Source organism: Macrobrachium rosenbergii, chromosome 6 (genome assembly GCF_040412425.1).
Source record: "Macrobrachium rosenbergii isolate ZJJX-2024 chromosome 6, ASM4041242v1, whole genome shotgun sequence".
In the NCBI taxonomy this organism is placed as follows: Eukaryota; Metazoa; Arthropoda; class Malacostraca; order Decapoda; family Palaemonidae; genus Macrobrachium; species Macrobrachium rosenbergii.
Window position 1 is genome coordinate 10,142,195 of NC_089746.1, and position 22,020 is coordinate 10,164,214.

The 22,020-nt window shown below is 36.3% G+C and overlaps 1 protein-coding gene across 1 annotated transcript in view; it reads right to left on the minus strand.

The window, feature by feature from the left end:
* Nucleotides 1-20,157, minus strand: part of peb (pebbled) — a 325,749-nt gene extending 305,592 nt beyond the window's left edge. The window contains exon 1 of the mRNA XM_067104886.1: nt 19,492-20,157. Coding sequence (XP_066960987.1) covers nt 19,492-19,506 — 15 coding nt within the window. The 5' untranslated portion in view covers nt 19,507-20,157. The remainder of the gene's footprint in view (nt 1-19,491) is intronic.
* Between the last annotated feature and the right edge of the window lie 1,863 nt (nt 20,158-22,020).

Sequence of the window (22,020 nt, forward strand, 5' to 3'; positions counted from 1 at the left end):
CTGTGAGAGAGAGAGAGAGAGAGAGAGAGAGAGAGAGAGAGAGAGAGAGAGAGAGAGAGAGAGAGAGAGGAGGTGTTATCATCAGGCTATGCAATTACATATCGATGTCAGTTCAAATTACTCATGAAGTGATTTCTCATTTCTGAATAAAAAAAAATCGCTTCATATGAAAAACACTGGCAGTGGTTTATGGAATCAATTTATGGTGTTAATTTCTTCTTGTGTCAACCAGATAATTCCAGAATCAAATACGGTTAATATCAGGAACTCAGAAGAAAGATAATTTAGAATACATTAGAAATAAGATCTAAAAACTGGGATTAGTCTCATATTACTCATGAGATACTAAAAACGTGCACACCAAGTCTCGTACATACCGGACATTCATGAAAGATCTTATCACAGGCTGTTATGATTCAGTCCAATAGTATGATTATTACCAAATCATCTCCAGTAGGAGGAGAGTTGGAGGGTTAGTGCCGTCAGTGCACCTCACGTGGTGCAATGTAGGCATTACTAGAGGATATCTGCAACCTCCCTTCGGCCCTTAGCTGCACCCCCACTTTTTAGCCTTTTACTTCAATATTCCCGCTTCCTCTCTTCTATCTTGTTGTCCAACCACTCTAACTATTACTTCCTAGTGAAGCTGGTTTTTTCCAGTTCTTACTCAGATCCTTTATTTTCTGGATCTCTTTACCTAGCTGTCCCACCACTCCAACGCCCTCTTTTTACAGCCTTAAGCACTGTATGGCCTTCAGTGCCCCGGTGCATGGCTTGACAGTTTAAATATAATAAAATTAAATCAATTACTAAATACCCCGGATAATCAAAGATTGTAACGCACTAACACGCGTTTTGTACACATAACAAAAGCATATTTCAACTAGTCTTTTCCAAACTGTCAAAAACAACATTAAAGTGGAAATAATTAAAAATGATCAATGTCGTAAAAGCCAGCATAATGGACTCCTTAGCTACACAAAATAGTCCCCCTTCATACACACACACACAAACTACATCACACTTTGCAAATTTTATAAAGCACAAAGCTCTCTGCAGAGCGATGTTAATGTCGCCCCGAGTACTGTTAAACGTTTATTGTTACTGGGAGGGAATGACGAATGCTGTGCCAAAGTGTACAATTAAGGGATATTAAAGGCCGTTGCTAAAAGGTGCACGCAGACTTTTCTCACACATGGGTGACTAGGGAAAACCCGTATGGGCCACTTTTGGGGGGAATATTTAAACGAGGAAAAAAGTCAAACCTTGACTTTAATCCTACTAAAAGACATTATTCTTAATGGCAGTAGATATAACAAAGAATTCAGAACTTACGAAATTTTAATTGCAAATATATGGTTCCCATGGCTAAGCAAGTCACTAATATTTCAATTAACCTGACTAGACTATAAATAACATATAATTTGTCAAAACTGTGGTGTTTTCAAAAGTACAACTCAGTTTTATAAAGAAAATAAAACAGCGAAGTAATTATAATACTTAAAATAAAATTTCTACAGGATTATAAGCAAAACGGATTTTCTATCTATCTATCTATAATATATATATATATATATATATATATATATATATATATATATATATATATATATATATATATATATATATATATATATATATATATATATATATATATATATATATATATATATATATATATATATATATATATATATATATATATGTATATATATATATATATATATATATATACATATATTTATACATATATAATTTATATACATATATATAATCTATTATAATGTCTATCTTAAATAAATATATATAATCTATCTATACATGTCTCTCTCTAAATGCAATCTCTCTCTCTCTCTCTCTCTCTCTCTCTTTTTAAAATTTTCATGCGCAATTCGATATCCTTGACGAAACTCGATACGCCATCATCCAACTCATGACGCCCCATCGAAAACCCGAATTCCTGGAAGAATATCTCTCTTTGTGATGAATTTCAGAGTGAATCACATCTGAGACCCCCACCTATTCTCTCTCTCTCTCTCTCTCTCTCTCTCTCTCTCTCTCTCTCTTCTACCACACTGCTCTTACTCACTGTCACTAACTCATGATTCATATCGCTCGATACTCTCTCTCCCTCTCTCTCCCTCCACAAACGAAGGTAAATCTCTAATACTCTCTTCTTAATTCACAAGTAACCTTTGTTCACAGATATTTCCCGGAAATCTCTCTCTCTCTCTCTCTCTCTCTCTCTCTCTCTCTCTCCAACTGAAGGTAAATAAATCTCTAATCCTCTCGGTGACTTCTTTATTCACAACTATTTTCCCCAAACTCTCTCTCTCTCTCTCTCTCTCTCTCTCTCACACACACACACACACACACACACAAGAGGGTAAACAAATCTCTAACACTCGGTGACTTCTTGACTGACCAATATTCCAATAACTCTCACCTTTTCTCCTCCCTTCCCAAGTTATAAAAGTTTGAGACTTCAAATAACAAAGAAAGTTCCTGAATAAAATCATCAATTCGACAAATCATTTGACAGATAAAAAAAAAGAATATGTTCATAAAAATGGTGCCAAAGTTACGGAAATTCTCTTTCATGAAAACAACAAAATGTTCCCCAAAAGAAGCACCTTACAGTTTATCTTAATTCCGGTACCTGGCTGAAGCCTAAACAATGGTGTTTTTGCACCGTTTTAAATAAGTATGGATTTTATAAGTGAATGTCCTACGTGATGAATGTACGTAAAAATAAAACAAACCTGGAACTCGTATAAAATCAATAAACAGCATAAAAGAAATGAACTTACTTGATGCACACATACCACACGCTTATTACCGTAATGGACGCAAGCAACAATGGAACTGTAAATACGAAGAGCACTGCCATTTACCAATACTTATTTAAACATCAAAATACATCCACTTCAAAATACTTTTCTTTTACAACATTCTCAAAAGCATTCACAAGGCAAAATACATCCTGTTCATGCTTCCAAAAGAAATATTGACGTTCAATGCGAGTTCTCTGGGCTTCAGATGCTCTACTTGAAGAACACCAGGAAAGGATGGTTAGCAGAGGGATCTGAGAGCCTCAATATTCTATCACCAATTTCCGTCTTTCCACCGATACCGTATTAAATTGAGCCACGTATTTTCCACAAATCGACCAGTTTTTTGTGTAGAGTCAACCAATTCATCAATATAAACTCGGCAACCAATCAATATGAAGTCATAATTGGAAGCACACCAAGTTACGAGAACAGATGGCGGTGTAAATCAGGTCTTAACACGGGCCAGTAATGACGTCTGAATTTGGATTGGTTTAAGCTATTTAGAAATAAATAAATAGATATGTAAATAAATAAATAAATTAAATTACATACACAGAATACAAGTAAATTTATAAAATATTCTGTTGACAAGTCACGGAAATACAAGAGTGTACTGCACTGCTCTTTTCTACTAAACAGAACAAGTGGGATTTCAAAGTTAATTAAATATCATGAAAAACATTGAAGGGATGTTTAGTTTTTAAAAGCAAAAGTGGTAAACTCTCTGTTGCGAGAGATCAGTCAGTTATTTTATACTGAAGAGAGAGAGAGAGAGAGAGAGAGAGAGAGAGAGAGAGAGAGAGAGAGAGAGAGAGAGAGAGAGAGAGAGAGAGAGAGAGAGAATTCTAGATTATTGAGATGCCAGTTTGTATCTTTCCTTTCCATTTTCTTGGCATTCCACCCATTCCATTTGGTTCCAAGGCGCATCATTATTCAAGGAATTGGGAAGAACTGGAAAGATTAACTAGCGTCCTAAGATGGGATGATCCCGCAACCACGCCATCTGGTGCCAAATTTCTTTAGGCCAACAGAACATTATATTAACGATACCAATAACCAATGCGATTAAATTCGTAAATAAGGTATCTGATCCTGTACTGTTACCTGAAATGCATAGTACATGTTACAATACATCTATATTTTTAAAGGTACTTATTTCCTTCTTCCAAAAATTTACTATTTTCATTTGTCGAATTCTTTCCTTTTTTTTATTCCCAATCCCTTATTTCTAAACAAATACTCTACCTTAGCCTTGAGAGAGAGAGAGAGAGAGAGAGAGAGAGAGAGAGAGAGAGAGAGAGAGAGAGAGAGAGAGAGAGGAATATTCAAGTCTAGAGGCAAAGAAAACATGAAATTATTTGCCAACATCTAACGTTACTATTACTATTAGCCTACTACCATCACCATCAGTAATTACTAAATGTATATCTAACATGCTCTTTACATCTACCTAACAGAACGACCACAAACTAACGACAAACCAATTACTATTTCTCATTTTACATATTAAAGGGCAGTAAAAACATCACTTCACCAAAATAACTAATGGTTTTGAGAAGTCTCTATAACCTATTATCTCTCGCTTATAAGCAAAATTTCCAGTTCGTAAAATTAAAATCCAAATCTTTTCAACTTAATCTAAATCTGTACTGAACACAGACGGAACACGACTGACACAAGCGAATACATCCCTGTAATTGAGGTAATTCGTCCATCTCCTGATTTAATATATCCCTGTAATGGCGGTAATTCGCCCAACTCCTGATTTATGTAAAAGTCAGGAAACTTTTCCAGCCTTTTCCCTTGCCCTTCTGCAACCACAACCCTACCCCCCCCCCAAAAAATAAAATAAAAATCCCCTAATACCATTATCACGAGATTTATCTTTACGATTCAATTTCTAAATGAGTCTCGGGGGCAGGAAATAAACGCGCGATAGCAGCAATTTTTCTGTTTCTTAGGGGACATAAAAACGGGGATTATCTGGAATCAAGGTATCTACACCTCTTCCTCCTTTCCGCTTTGCGTTCATTCAATTCCTGGAGCTACTGGATTCGACAGCAAGCATCTGAATCTCTTTGGACGGAATGGACACGAAGGGAGTCTGGTTGTCAAGAAGATACACACATATACATATACATATATATACAGATATATATATATATATATATATATATATATATATATATATATATATATATATATATATATATATATATATATATATATATATATATATATATATATATATATATATATATATATATATATATATATTATTCAGTATATATACATAACACCATCAATCCCCGAGAAGCCATTGCTAATACCACAATTCAATTAGCACCGAAGATTCTCCAGTATCCTCACTCTCGACCACATCACTGGATTAAAACAATTCAGTGCATTATCCCCAATTTCGCCTCCTTTGACTTTTAATCGACTTAGTTTTTCTTGAGCAATTACCCAACAGCACAAACTGACTTCAATCTAGGAGTCCCGGGACCTCCCCCTCGCCTTTCCGAGAGCCGAGCTAGACATTAGGAAAATCTGTAATTTTAGGCTCACGGAAAAGAATCTTGCGTGAAGATTTTCAAGTATCTGTTATGACGTGTAAGAGTTTACGTGAGCCAAGGTGACGGATGTTCAACTTACTTCGCCTTCACATAAATGAGGGATATGAAAAGAAGAGTAATTTTGTAATTTCAAACAACAGTCCTAAGAATGACACTCAAACAATTATTGTTCACAAACGAACCTACGGATTACAAATACTGCATACCTCACGTACACCAGTAAATTACATTATGAAAAGTACAAAACAGTCCTTTGATATCCATATTCTCAGAAAAAAAGAACAAACGATATGAATTGAAAAACGTAATGAAAAAAAAAGCTTTCTTAATTATCATACTTCTGCAAACCATACTGTTCGTTGATGAAAGGACTTGTGTTATAAATTTTAACATAAAATATTAAATGGTCAATATTGTTTAAAAATACACCAGGAATCAACCTTATGTAATTAACTTATATAAACAAATTATTAACAAAAATAAATTCAACAATACGACACTTGTGCAAATGTAATCCTACAAAGTATACCTTAGTTTTACCAGACCACTGAGTTAATTAACAGCTCTCCTAGGGCTGGCCCGAAGGATTAGACTTATTTTACGTGGCTAAAAACCAATTGGTTACCTAGCAACGGGACCTACAGCTTATTGTGGAATCCGAACCACATTATAGCGAGAAATGAATTTCTATCACCAGAAATAAATTCCTATAATTCTTAATTAGCCGGCCGGAGACTCGAACTAGCGAGTGCTAGCCCGCAACTCTACCGACTCTCCCAACGAAGAACTTGTAATCCTACAAATAGCATACATGATGGTACAAGACAAATAGGATGCAAAGTAAACCAGCATTTCCCTTCGGACCAAATTCTTTCCAATAATTTTTCTTCCAAAAAAGACAGAAGTTATAAAGGGAGTTAGGCTACGGCATGTTGTGAATGCCACAAAATACTACAATAATATTTACACTATTACTTCTCAGTTATGCTTACAATGGAAAACCGAAATTGCTTGATAGAATATAAACATTTGGTGAGAAATAATAACAATTATAAAAGCCTATTTTAAAGTAATGCTTGCAGCGAGAAGAAAATTAGTTGTTAGCAGCTACGTTCAAATTTTCCTATCTAAAACTCTTGTCCTCAACACCTGACTATAAAATTTCATGTGTCGGAGAATGCTTTGTAAAAGCTGTCTGTTGTCAATTAATCTAAAATGATTTGGGAAGTCATGCTAACTTTCAATTAGCGGAAACAAGCGCCGCATAAAACAATATATTTCTAAAAAATATATATATTATATATATATATATACATACACACACACAAAACACACACACGCTATATATATATTGTATATATACACACATACATAAACATATATATATACACACATGCACAAAAACACACACGCTATATATATATATATATATATATATATATATATATTATATATATATATATATATATATATATATATATATATATATATATATATATGTGTGTGTGTGTGTGTGTGTGTGTGTGAGAGAGAGAGAGAGAGAGAGAGAGAGAGAGAGAGAGCGAGCGCCATCGACTTCAGAAGAGCACTTCCATTCTGCTGCTGCTGCCAGCGTCGTCTGCCTCCTCAATAATTCAAAAGGCAATACGTCCGATCTCCCCCGACATCATAACTCTCCCTGTGTATCTGCAAATTTTGGGAAGCCGCCTGCCAATCAGCGCATCGATCTGTGTACACCTCTTGTACACCTTTGGTCGAGCCGGCGCGGCGTCCGGTCCGCGAGCATTTCAAGAGTGTACATTTTCGGACACGCGAGAGAAAAACCAGAATCAAAAGGTTTTCGTAAAGACCGACGATAAAGAATCACAAAGCCTGCGTAATGAGATTGCTTTCCGAGACATTCAGGATATGTGAATTAAGATTAAAATGAAAACTCACACGAATAAAAATGAACATGCACCAGAAACCAATATCTTGTCTTAAAATCACATAAATAGCTCCATGTTTCTTTGCTAGTTAAAATGAAAACTTGCAAATAAGAACAAACAAGTAAAAAATGCACCGATGTTTCTTCGGCGCAATCGAGTTTTCCGTACAGCCGCTACAGCTTATAATCAAGGCCACCGAAAATAGATATATCATTCGGTGGTCTCGGTATAATGCTGTATGAGCCGCGGCCCATGAAACTTTAACCATGGCCCGGTGGTGCATTCTATCCTATATCGTTGCCAGAAGCACGATTATGGCTAACTTTAGCCTTAAAAAAAAACTACTGAGGCTAGAGGGCTGCAATTTGGTATGTTTGATGATTGGAGGGTGGATTATCAACATAGCAGTTTGCATCCCTCTAGCCTCAGTAGTATTTAAGATCTAGGAGCGGACAGAAAAAGTGCGGACAGAATAAAGTGCGGACGAACAAAGGCGGCGCAACAGTTTTCTTTTACAGAAAACTAAAAATGATCATGATCCAGAAACCAAAATCATTTCTGAAAATCGAATAAATAGCTTCATGTTTCCTTTCTCTTCATCATTTTAATTTTAGACCAAATTTGTTGTTCACCTCCATTATCTACCTACCCTTATCTACGATACTAAATTATCTATAGATTTTATGATATATTTGTCCGTAAATCTAATTTTTTCTACCTTAGCGTTATCTTACCATTTCCTACAGTTATTTTCGTATATCTGAAATTTTCTCAATACTGAGAACCTTAAAAAACTGTATAAAACAAATATCAACAGGATTTCATTTCCATCTCTTAGAAATTTATTTCTATTTCATTCGCCCAGATTTCAGACTCCTCCCAGAAAAAAAATATGATATAAATAAAAAATATCATCATATTTAACGAAATCTCGTCATATTCAGAGGCCATTACTTAGCAAGACTATAAAAAATGCAAGTGACTTTATATATCAGATATTTAAAGCAATTTCAGGATAGACAAGTAATTGGCCCCAAAAACTGCCAAAAAAGGAAATGTTGCCCAAAGGTAAGGAACCTGGTTCGAAGGAGTCTTGTGTACCACAAGAATGAAACTCTGCACCTTATTTTGTTTGAACAAATGGGGATGACCACTATACGCTACCTTCCTTTTCGGGTTATGTTAAGTTTCGGTGATTGGAGCAATTGCGTTTCTGTGCGGTCGCTGAGTCATCTTAGGTACCGCGTGAGTTAGTAAAGGAACTAAATGACGTCAGATTTAGGACTGTGTTATAGTGATGGACCTGATTCACCATGCATTACGGTACACTCATGTACCTTCTGCTTTCCTTATGATTTTTAGATTGCTGTTATTTATTTATTTATCTATCTGTCTGTGTGTGTGTAGAGAGATAGACATATAAGACAAATAAATAAATAAATAACAGTAATCTAAAAATCATATATAAAATGAATGTATTTTGTGATATAATTATGTATATTTAGTTTACTTCCTATTACACATATATAAATGATTTAACATTATATATAAATAAACAGTATATATATATATATGTATACACATATATTTATGTATATGACATTTTCCCTTACACTTCTTCCACGTACGGCATTTCTGTTCAGTAACACGATACACATTTACCAATAATTCGATAAAGTCGACCTAAAGATAATGAATTTACTCAAAAACTGATTTGAATATACAGGAATGGCATATATAATCTATCAAAAGGGTAATTAAAGCCATTATTCATTTACTTCCTGGTGTCTCCAAACATCGCACACCTGGGTAACGAATCACTTTTTTAGTATAATTTGTACAAATTATCTCTTACACGAAAAATTCTAAGAAGGAAAAAACATTATTTATAAGCAGCCAGTAGCAACATCAAGAGGGAAAAGGAGATGCAAGTATGTGGTTAGCAATATTACTACTACTACTACTACTACTACTACAAATATAATAATAATAATATCCTTTATTTCATCTCAAGGCCATATACAATATATGTACATATGTATACATACATACATATATATATATATATATATATGTATATATATATATATATATATATATATATATATATATATATATATATATATATATATATATATATATATATATATATATATAGACCATACCGATAAATTCTAATCGTTTCTTTTAATGTAAGCAGTAGTAATTTTCCGAAAACCATATTCAGATGATATAAAAAGTAAGTTTGCAACACACAACTCATACGTTTTAATAATAATGTTGCACGACCTCCACAAAGACGCCAAAGTAAGCGAGAACCTGCGTGTCCATTTTCCACTACGAATCCTTCGGTGACATTTGGAACAAAATGGACACAAATGCAAAGAATTGTCGATACAGAACACTGATGTGTAATTAAACACAGGCACACAACGCAATTTACCACTTCGTTACAACCAGACGAAAGAATGTGCACAATGAAAAGGACAAAATGTAAGAATTTTACGTAACACCTCTGCAGCTCAATACAGCGGCCATCTTCCCTTCCCTTCCCCAAGTCATCTTAGCGCAGCATCAATTATTGAAGAAGGGAGCCGGAGAGTGTGTGAGAGAGAGAGCGAGTGTGTGTGAGTGAGCGTGTGTGCGCGTGTGTTGTGCCACCAGGCACTGCTGCTCAGGTCCCTTCCTCCCTCCCTCCCTCCTTACACTCACATCACTTCCCCCCACCCCCTTATGGGATCCCTGGCTCATATCTCCCAGGACCCCGTCCCAGTACTACTATCAATACCTATCCCCCCAACGCCCACCCCACCCCAGGAACGCCGCCTCTCATGCTCCCGCTTTTACCGACCGCCTCTCTCTCTCTCTCTCTCTCTCTCTCTCTCTCTCTCTCTCCTAGGAAAGTACTGCATGAATTTATTCATCTCTTTCTCTCTCTCCAAGGAAAGCACAGCGTGATTTTATTCATCTTTAAATATCCTTATAGCAGAGTTATACCTGCCTGACTCTCTCTCTCTCTCTCTCTCTCTCTCTCTCTCTCTCTCTCTATAGGAAAGTACAGCGTGATTTTATTCATCTTTTAATATCCTTACAGCGGATTTATACCTTTGTCGAGCCATTCACTTTATCAGTCATGAAACTAGTTCGCAAAGATTTGACACACGATAACATTTTAACAAAAAGATTTCAAATCTTCCACGGATGATTAAGTACAAACTCTAAACGTGAGAAAAGTACACATTCGAACCACAGTGTCTCATCCGGAGTACCAGATAACGAAAAAATGGTGCCATACTGTCTGGCAAACTCCGGATGCATCTACTTTCGAGTTATGCCGAGAATTATAATGCGTGAGAATGACGTCATCAAGATGGACAGTCCTATAAAAGTACGTCAAAGGTATTAAACGCTGGCTGTTCGGGGGAATTCTTGCTTATTTTGGCTAATTAAAGATCTGAAGTCATGACTTGTGACACATATTCATTTTTCGAGGACCTGGTCGAGAACGGGAGACTATATGTAATATATATTATATATATATATATATATATATATATATATATATATATATATACATACACACACATAATATACATGAATACATATATATATATATATACATATATATATATATATATATATATATATATATATATATATATATATATATATATATATATATATATATATATATATATATATATATATATATATATATATATAAAAGGATTCTAGTTGGAAAAGGTGCAGGGGACGAGACGGAAAACTTTAAATTTATACAAAAACCAAACATACACATTACATCAACTGTTAGGAGCAATTTCAACCAAAATATTATACAATTTCATCATAAAAAACTAAACATATTTTGTATATTAAAGAACAAAAATACTTTATAAATTTGCACAGTTCACATTTGCACAGTAATCATTAACGTACTTCAAAATCTATGTAAATTCAGATAAAAGGACGAAAAGCAACAAAATGCGAACAGTCTGAAAGTGAAACAGACGGGAAACACAGGCTGGAGGAAAAACTCGCACTCACTCAATACGCTTAATTGACTACAAAGTTCAAAACGAATCACGCGCATGCGCAACTGTTAGCGCGAGAAGAAAATACCCGCGCATAAAAGACTTTACCTATATATTACCATCATCTATTAACATGGCTTCCCTGAAAAAAACTATATATCACTTACACAATGACGTAAAGATATAAGTACACAATTTCAATTGGGAGAGGAAAACAGAAAATATATATATATTTATAAATTTTTATATATATATTGAGTATATATAATTATATATTATATATATATATATATATATATATATATATATATATATATATATATATATATATATATATATATATATATATATATATATATTATATATATATATATATATATATATATATATATATATATATATATATATATATATATATATATATATATATATATATATATATATATATATATATATATATATGTATATATATATATATAAATAGGTATATCATAAAACCTACCTACTTAACCAGGGCTTTAAATTCTTATCTACTAGGACACTAAGTTTCGACACTATCACCTGCAGATAAAAGGTCTCAGATCTCTTATTTGTTTAAAAATGTTTGCCTGCCGTCGTTATCGATTCAGGAAGAAATGTGATAAGATACAGGATATTTTTTTTTTCATACCGAGAAGAAGAAGAAGAAGAAGAAGAAGAAGAAGAAGAAGAAGAAAAAAAAAAACAGATCCTCGTTTCACGAATTTCTATTATGCTCCAAGAATTTCAGCAGTAACTTACGACTAATAAAATACCTAGTACTGTTAGGTGAAAGCTATCAATAAATTATTGAACAAAAACAGTTATTTTACTTGAAAGAGATAACAAGAAATTAAACGATATCACAAGACAAAAAGGGTTCCAATATTTATTTGCCCTAAATTCCAAGTACATACCTCCCAAGATGGAGATTTTATCATGTTCTCTAAGGTTTGAGGATATCCTCAATAAAACCTATATATATCAGCCTTCCATACCTTCTCTAATTATAATTTCTAACTTCAGATGTTACTAAGTCGGCGTGAATAGATTAATGGCGTATAAGAACACCCAAGTAGGCCTATGAGGGTAAAACCTACGAGGTGATTCTGCAAAATGTAAAGAAAAACTGGTCACCAGAGAAAGAAAAAATATGAAGTGGATTAAGAATAACCTATTGCGATACGTAAAAAGTTAAAAGTGCATAGATTTAAATAAGCTCATAAAAAAAGCGACATAAACAATATGCATACGTACATATATACGTGTATATGTATGTATATAAAATTGCATTTATATGTGTATATATGTGTGCATGTGTGTGTGTGCGTGTATATATGGGTGCTTAAGGACATTAAACTGCCAAGACCGAGACTAGGGACCAGAGCAAAGAAAGAATAACGAACAGATTACGGCAATGGATAAACAAACAAAAATTTTCTGTGACATAAAATAAGACGATCCGGATCGTGAAGGAAAGTCTTATTGAGGCAGATGTGGTCATCTGAACACTTGAACGTATTCAATCATATTCACAGAACTGATGACACACACACGAACCTACACACGCACACATCTGCACAAGTGCAGGTTTTCCGTCACATGAGAGAGAGAGAGAGAGAGAGAGAGAGAGAGAGAGAGAGAGAGAGAGAGAGAGAGAGAATCACATCTGTCAACAGCTGCAAAATGATAGGGGAAAAACAAGAGAGAAATGATAACTCAGAGAGATATTTTAATTATTGCATCGTGCAATGTTCTGCGGTAGAGAGATTGTCAGGATATGTGTGTGGAAACTTTCACACATGTATATCTTTACACACATATATATACAGTATATATGTGTATATTAACAAAATTATATGAATTTTTTTTAAATTACATGAACTATTTTGGGGGTGGGGGAAGTAATGCCATACGTTAAGTACCCGGTTTTGTGCAAGTCTTTCTTGAATCAGGTTGCTAACCATAGCATGCCTCTTGGGTATTAAACGGGCATAATATGCCTACTTCACTAATCGAACAACCAGAGGTAAAGCGAATGTGCAATTGCCGTTAGCAGTTTGAAATTACATACAAACACACACACACACACACATATATATGAATGTATATATGTATAATGTATATATATGAATGTATATACACATAGTATACACAGATATATAAATTGGTGAGGCTGCAGTCCCACGCCATTTTCATCAAAACTGTGACCCACTACAGTCAACTAGCTACTACAGTAGATTCCCTAATTCACTGCGTAAGACAACAAAGCGACAATGGGATTTAACAGAACATGTCTAGTCACTTTACCTCACCAGCTAATCAAACTCTGGTGAGGATTATGAACTACCTAATCATAATATATATATATATATATATATATATATATATATATATATATATATATATATATATATATATATATATATATATAGATATATATATAGAGAGAGAGAGAGAGAGAGAGAGAGAGAGAGAGAGAGAGAGAGAGATCAAGGGGAGATGGAGGCACACGAACAATCAACAGCTTTTATTGTGGCCGTTTATTGTGCTGTTCTGTTTACTTTCAACTAGTTTTATCTTTTCTGTTTAGTCACTTTTTAACCATGTACTGGGTACGGTAGGTTTGTTTTAAGATATTTTAAAAAATGCATTTTGTTTAAATTTTATTTTTATCTTTATAATTATATGTAGTGACGTCCCTTTTTTATTAAAGAAAATTATGTGTCACTGCAGCCTTGAAAATGCAATGGATTATTGCGAAACGCCGTCGGCCACAATAAAAGCTGTTTGATTGTTCGTGTGTCTGTCCATATGTCCTTGGTCTCCGTACGTTAGGCTTTTGCCCTCATCATCGTCGTGTATATATATATATATATATATATATATATATATATATATATATATATATATATATATATATATATATATATATATATATTGTATATATATATATATATATATATATATATATATATATATATGTATATATGTACTGTATATATATTTATATATATATTTATATATGTATGTATGTATGTTTCTATCTATATATAATCAGAAAACAGGAATATTTGATGGAATTTATCGCTAAAGTAAACTAGCGGGACCAACAAATTGGAAAACCAGCCTTCAAAATTTTAAGGACTGAGATTTCTACTGCGACACACCATTTCAATGAATATATCATTGTTATATAACTCGAATTATGAGAAAGAATGCGGAAAATTATAACTGTCTACTAGCCTCTCACTGATAAGTGACTGATTATTAGTATCGTTTCCAAGTGTAATCAAAAGTTTAGGAAAAATTAAGTTTTGATATTATAATTTCCACTGTAAAGAAGTGAACGTTTATTTGTTTATGTTCAATATTTCATAACCTCACCGTTCTATTATTTCAAAAACCTTGAAAATGGCTGATTTCAAGTGCTAATCTTCAACACAATGCACTCATTTGCTTTTGCATTTGTTGTTCAAAACCCTCTCAGAAGTATATTATTGTTTTGTTACCGCAGGTATTTAAATTACTTTAAAATTCCAAAGAAAATGCTAAATTCTCAGTAATTCTAAAAACTTCCCATTCTCATCGAGACCATTTTCTGTATTTTCATTACGCACCGACTTTAAATTGTAATTACTGATTACTTTTAACCTTTCTACGGAAACGTCTTCCCAGCATTGTCAAATCTCTCATGGGATGATCACTACTTGAAAGAATATAAAAAAAAGATTTCACATTTACTCGAGACAATGTTTTCATAAAAATTTGTAACAAGAATTTTGCTGTGCAACTGAATCAAATTTTTACACGCTTGAAAGCATCCTTTCAATTAAAAAAAAAAAAAAATACATTTTTGCGAGTGGGGTGGGATGAAAAAAGTGGTCTGATATGAAAGCGACCAGCATCACTGAAATGATTATTACTAATTTTCCGAAATTTAAAAGTAATGCAATACACGAGTAACCGCCTTTTTCACCTCAGGCTTACAAACGCTCATACAAAAGAATGCTGGCTTTCAGGCTGGAAATCGGGGTGCTAACATAATGTTGAACAATAGCTGATGTTAGTTTTCAAAACATTTTCAAGGGGCGCAGAGGAACTTGACAAAAACTGAACGAGATTATGAGTCTTTGAAACCGTTTCCTGAATCTCAATCTGCTGGGAACGCCGTTGTTATGGTAGGTTATGAGGTGCCAACACAATGTTGAATAATCGTTGATGTTAGTCTTGAAAACATTTTCGAAGGGCACAGAGGAACTTAACAAAAACTGAACAAAAACTGAACGAGATTATGAGTCTCTGAAACCGCTTCCTGAATCTCAGTCTGCTAGGAACGCCGTTTGGTATGGTAGGTTATGCCATAATTAACATATTATAAGTAAGCATCACCAACCACTTTAAGAATGTAAAACTATAATTAAAATAACCCTCATCTTTAAATTACCCTCTTTGGCCATGTTGAGCATCTTATCTAAACGGTAATCATTTACTTTCGTCACCACTGAAGATATTCAGAAGTAAATTATGTTGAATGGCTATAACTTATCCTAAAACAATACTGCATATGCCCTCAGGCCAATTAAGTCAACAGAAAACTGTGAAAAAGCAAAAACTACTTTCTTTTTTTAGATAAATGCAGAGATAGTCATCCCATCCCAAGAAACATTTACCCAAACAAGATCTTATATATCCTCGGCAGTTCTAAGATTTCCGAAGTTGAAACTGAGTTTGCATCGAAAGAAACTTTCTAAGGCTTGGCTTCAAATATGATGCAACATTTCCAGAACTTCTGGAACAGAGTCTGGACATCTGAGGCTGCTCCGACTGATTAGGTTGATAAAAAAAAAGTCTTGTATTCGCTTCCTGGTAAAAGTCTGTCTATTGCTTTTTAGTTTTCTGTTAGAGAAAACTATTGTGGCGTCTTTGTATGCCCGTCCGCACTTTTTCTGTCCGCCCTCATATCTTAAAAATTACTGAGGCTAGAGGGCGGCAAATTATGTTAATCATCCAACCTCCAATCATCAAAAATAAATTGCAGCCCTCTAGCCTCAGTAGTTTTTATTTGATCTACGGTTAACGTTAGCCATAACCGTGCTTCTGGCAACGATATAGGACAGGCCACCACGGCCAGCTGAGAGTTTCATGGCCGCGGCTCATACAGTATTATACCGGGACCACCAAAAGACAGATCTATTTTCGGTGGCACTGATATTACGCTCTGCAGAAAACTCCATTGCGCCGAAGAAACTTCGGCGCATTTCTTACTTTTTTTTTTCAACTGATGAAATCATCAAAGAATTAGTAAATAAATATTTTCAGATTCATCTCCGATAAGTCAGTTTACGTGTTCACTCGAAACAACATCGTCGAGTATTCCATACGACTAAAAGTTCCTTAAAATTGGTAATAAAAAAACACAAGATAAAAATCTAAGTTATGCTAAAAATTTTCAATATTAGGTATGGATACCAAAATTCACAAAACTCATAAAAACAGACTTTTTTGCATAATTATCAAGGGAAAAAAAAGAGAATAATGAATACGTCAGTGTTCTTCGAAGCCTTTGCATTTATGGGACAAGGCCCAGTGCTGGAATGAAACAATAAAAACAAGTAAAAAATGCGCCGAAGTTTCTTCGGTGCAATCGAGTAGGCTATAATGCTGTATGAGCCGCGGCCCATGGAACTTGAACCACGGCCCGGTGGTGGCCTGTTCTATATCGTTGCCACTAGCACGATTATGGCTAAATTTAACCTTAAATAAAATAAAAACTACTGAGGCTAGACGGCTGCAATTTGGTATGTTTGATGATTTGAGGGTGGATGATCAACATACCAATTTGCAGCCCTCTAGCCTCAGTAGTTTTTAAGATCTGAGGGCGGACAGAAAAAGTGCGGACAGAAAAAAGTGAGGACAGAATAAAGTGCGGACGGACAGACAAAGCCGGCAAAATGGTTTTCTTTTACAGAAAACTAAAAAGTAAGAAGCCAACCAGCAGGTGAGACCTAAATCAGACAGACATTCCACAAAAGCTTGGAAGATGCAAAGCGATTCAAGATCAGAGAGAGACGCCGTAATGCAACCTTAAAGAAAATGAATGCCTTAGTTCTCTTCCTTGTACGGCAGTGTAATAAGTTTAGATTTATTTGTCTTTAAATTTTATTCATAATTATATGTTAATTAAATCTATAGTTTTATGTTTTTGTTTTTACATAAGGGAATTCTATTGTGTAAGATTTTTCAAGTCAAACGGCTTTCATGACTTGTTCCGTGTGAATGTTTCCTCATCGAAAAATACAAATGATAATTATAGTAATGAATCCCTGAATGAGCAATGAGAACTTAGCTGAACTCATACCCCAAGTCTAGGGAAACATGGATGAAAGTCCCTCCAGATCATTAAAGCCATTTGTATAGCATAACAGATTACTTAAAGTGGTAAACGCTTGTGTTCACAGCCTCCTCAAGGTACCAGTGGTTCTTGCTGTCACCTTCCAAATCACTCATGTCATTCTGTAAGTTGTGAAAGTTGTAACTCTTGCATTCACAACTTCTTCGCAGTATCTGCGGTTACCGTTGCCACACTATGATGGATTTGTGCCAGCATAGGCCCTGGCTCCTACAAGAAGCCCGTAGGCGTCTGTGGGTGAAGCCACAACCCTCTAAGACTTTGTACAGGGCCGTCCAAGTTGTTTAGTTTGAGGGCCACTCTTGATAAAACAGTGTCATCCATGCCACCTGTGTGTATGTATATAAAAAAAGAGAGATATACTTTTACTTATTTTTCTCTAGCGGGCCACTTTAAAAATCAAACGGGCCACTTTTGGCAAACGGGCATGGGGTTGGACGGCCCTGAGTCTTAGTGGGTCCTGGGTCAAGCCTAACGCAGGCATGGCTAGGGTGTAAGGGCATTGGTGCACAGAAGATGGAACAACTTGAGCTCACGTCTGTATTTAAAATCTATTATTCTGAGGGCGAACCGCAATTCAGTGATAAATTAAAAGTTCCGGGGAAGAGATTTTGTGGTTAAGAACGCCGACAGATTTACCAATGGTTTAACAAGGGAGGCGGGGGGGGGGGGGAGGGAGAGACATCGCAATAGCACTTCTGCACCCTACCGGGGAGGTACAACAATTAAAATGTGAGCGTGCACTCAAAAGTGTATTGTTTATACACACACACACACACACACACACACACACTCTGTCTATCTGCCTATCAATCTATCCATCTATATGTGTGTGCATAATTATGTAAGCATGTTGCGCAACAAGCAAGTGAGCTCAAAATAGTCACGTATCGAAAGACGTGTAAGAAATAAACATTACTATAACCTTCCTCAATAAACATGAAATTAATTTTCAAAAGCTAAGCGTGTTTTCATATATTATGCTATAACGATGACAGTAAATTTACAAAGAAATAGAAATGTACATACAATTCAAATTAACAACTAACTGAACAAAGATCACTGTAGCAATTACACCCGACCTTAACCTCAGTGGCAGTGACACTTGGAAATTTCCTCGGCAGATCTGAGAGAGAGAGAGAGAGAGAGAGAGAGAGAGAGAGAGAGAGAGAGTACGCATTCTTCCTCATTTCTTGATCTGCATGAACAAAGGCAAGCAAGCCACCCTTCCCACTTCATGCATCATGGTGCGAACAAACTCACTGTTGTGTTGTTCATCACAAATTGGAAACCAAGCAACGTGGCATCAACACTCCACCCCACCCCCCTACAACAACTGTCCCCCTACCTCCCACAACCCTTATCCCCACAAACCTCCAGCATTCCCGGGTCGACACGCAACCACCATTGGCTGGTTTGTTGTGAAAACATAAACCAAAGAAAATGGGTACCTTCATCTCTGTGATGTCGGTTAGCCCGGGGTTATGAAAGGAACTATATATATCTATACCTACGGTCGTTTAAATACCTCTGGATAGGGTACCTAATTCACGTATGTAAGCTCTATATGGCGTGAGCGAAAGGAAGAGAAAGAGAGAGTGAGTGAGCGAGTTGGTGCAGCAGGCGTTGTGATGACTAGTGCGAGGTTTCAGAGAGCAGGCTCTGAGAAGCATTTCAAGAGGGACTTACTTTTCGCCTGGCCATCTTGGCTTCGTCCGACAGAACCCGTTAAGAAGAAGAGGATGATCTTCGAGGGAGAAAAACCGACCCCGGAGTCGAAGAGGCTGTTTTTTCCGTCGTTCTACGCGACCACTAGACCTAAAAAGGACAGACCGTCGAAGAGATGATGGCGGCGGTCGATCGAAAACCTCATTGTTGTTGTTATTCGCGTGTATTGAACGTTCATTGTCACTAGGTTACAACGCCAAGGTTTGTTAGTGGCTGCGCCTTTGGGTGGTGGTGGTGGTGGTGGTGCAGGTGGTGGTGGTAAGAAGGGTGTTATCACGACACTAATGGCCCCAGCAGTCGATAAACCAAATCAGCACCAAGTCCACCAACACTAGCATATAGTAGCACACGATTCCCATAGCACTCGACGTCATCTTGAACAATGTAATGCTTTCTCTCTCGTATACCGTTAAAATGTCCCGACGGATTCTCTCTCTCCTTCAGAAACGGAGAAAGGAACCTGGGTCTAAAACATGGCGCTCGCGATAACGCGGGCTTATCATCGCCGACCGTCGGCGAGGAGCCCAAATCTCCCGGATCCCGCCGCCATTCCTAGTTCATCCCGTGGGTTTCCGTCGTCGAAGAAGATGCAGCAGCAGCCTGCGCAGATGTCACCGCGAGTTCTGTATAAAGATAAGGGGGAGGCCTCGTTCGAAACGAGCGGAATCAGGTGTGTTTTGCGAGTGTGTGTCACACACAGAGTCAGAACACTGCGGGAACATCCACCACACCTGTGCCAGGAGGCGCTACGCATTAGCGATTCTTGACCTCCATAGATGCCGGCGTGACGGGAGATTGCAGGAGTCTGCGCACAGGGATAAGAGCCAGGGGTCTCATTCGATCAAGCGACACACACGCTCGCCATCTCGCCACCACCAATTTCTCTGGATCGTGGTGCTTCTATCGCCACAAGCCGTCTCCTCCAACGCGGGGCCTCCTCTTCTCCTCAACGCCGTGACATCTAGGGCGCCAAAATTCGCGTGGAAACGCTGTCGCACTGATTAATAATTCCGTGGCAGGGCACCGCACAAGAAGGGAAGGGAAGCGTTGTGTGGCCAGTGTGGATGGAGGGGGTTTTCCCCTCACATTTCTGACCCCCACCCCTCTACCGCTCTCTCCCTCTCTCTCTCTCTCTCTCTCTCTCTCTCTCTCTCTCTCTCGCACTCTCACCCCCTTCGACAGGTTCATGGCGGTTGTTCTGAGGTTTCTCTCTCGCAAGAGGCCAAGAATCAATAACAAGGATCAAACTTCTTTCAAAGTACAGAAGCAACTGTTCGCTATCCGACTTCTCAGAATATTAAATGAAGGAAATGAAAATTTAAAAGTAAATGAAGCAGAAAAACCAAATAGAGAACCAAAAGAATCTCAAGAAGACTGGGCAAAACGAAGCCGAAGACCAGACCAAAACGAAGGCTTCTGAACACAGCCCAGGTGTACATGCATGATGCAAAAGGTATCGCAGTGTTGCCACAGACCGAGTCGTTCTTTCTCCAAAATGACTTACATTTTTTGTCCCGTCTCCTTATTAAGAACGGTGTTCGTTGAGATAGTTGCTTGCAATATTTCTTCGTTATTCTGTAGAACCCCAAAGTGGCCAATTTTCTTTGTTAATCTGAACAAACATTCTAAACATTGGTCCGTTATGGAGGAGGGAGAGCTTCGCCCACACCCGTCTACGAAGATGCACAAGCCCTACGGTCTCCGGTACCTAAGGGATGACACGGAAAATATAAAATGTCTGTCTGTCTGTCTTCTGTATATAATGGGAAACTATATATATATATATATATATATATATATATATATATATATATATATATATATATATATATATATATATATATATATATATATGACTATGACTCAAAAAACTGAATAACGAAATTATAATAAGAAATAGCCCTGAAAATATTAATCTAGAGTTACATTACTAATTCGGCTTCCTACATGCCAACTTCTGCAAGCTAATTTCATAACAAGTTCAAAGCCAACTCTAAGGAGTTCCCCTTTCATGTATAATTAACATCACTTGGTAGAGTTTTTGTTTTCTGTAAAAGAAAACTATTGTGCCGGTTTTGTCTGCCTGTCCGCACTTTTTCTGTCCGCCCCCAGATCTTAAAAACTACCGAGGCTAGAGGGCTGCAAATTGGTATGTTGATCATCCACCCTCCAGTCATCAAACATACCAAATTGCAGCCCTCTAGCCTCAGTAGTTTTTTTTTTTATTTAAGGTTAAAGTTAGCCATAATCGTGCTTCCTGGCAACGATATAAGGCAGGCCACCACCGGGCCGCGGCTCATAAAGCATTATACCGAGACCACCGAAAGATAAATCTATTTTCGGTGGCCTTGACTATACGCTGTAGCGGCTGTACAGAAAATTCGGCGCATTTTCTACTGGTTTATTATTCCTGACACTTCTCGCTAGTGAAAGGTCAGACCACACGTCGCATACATTCTGAAACTCATTCAACTTAAATATATAAAAATC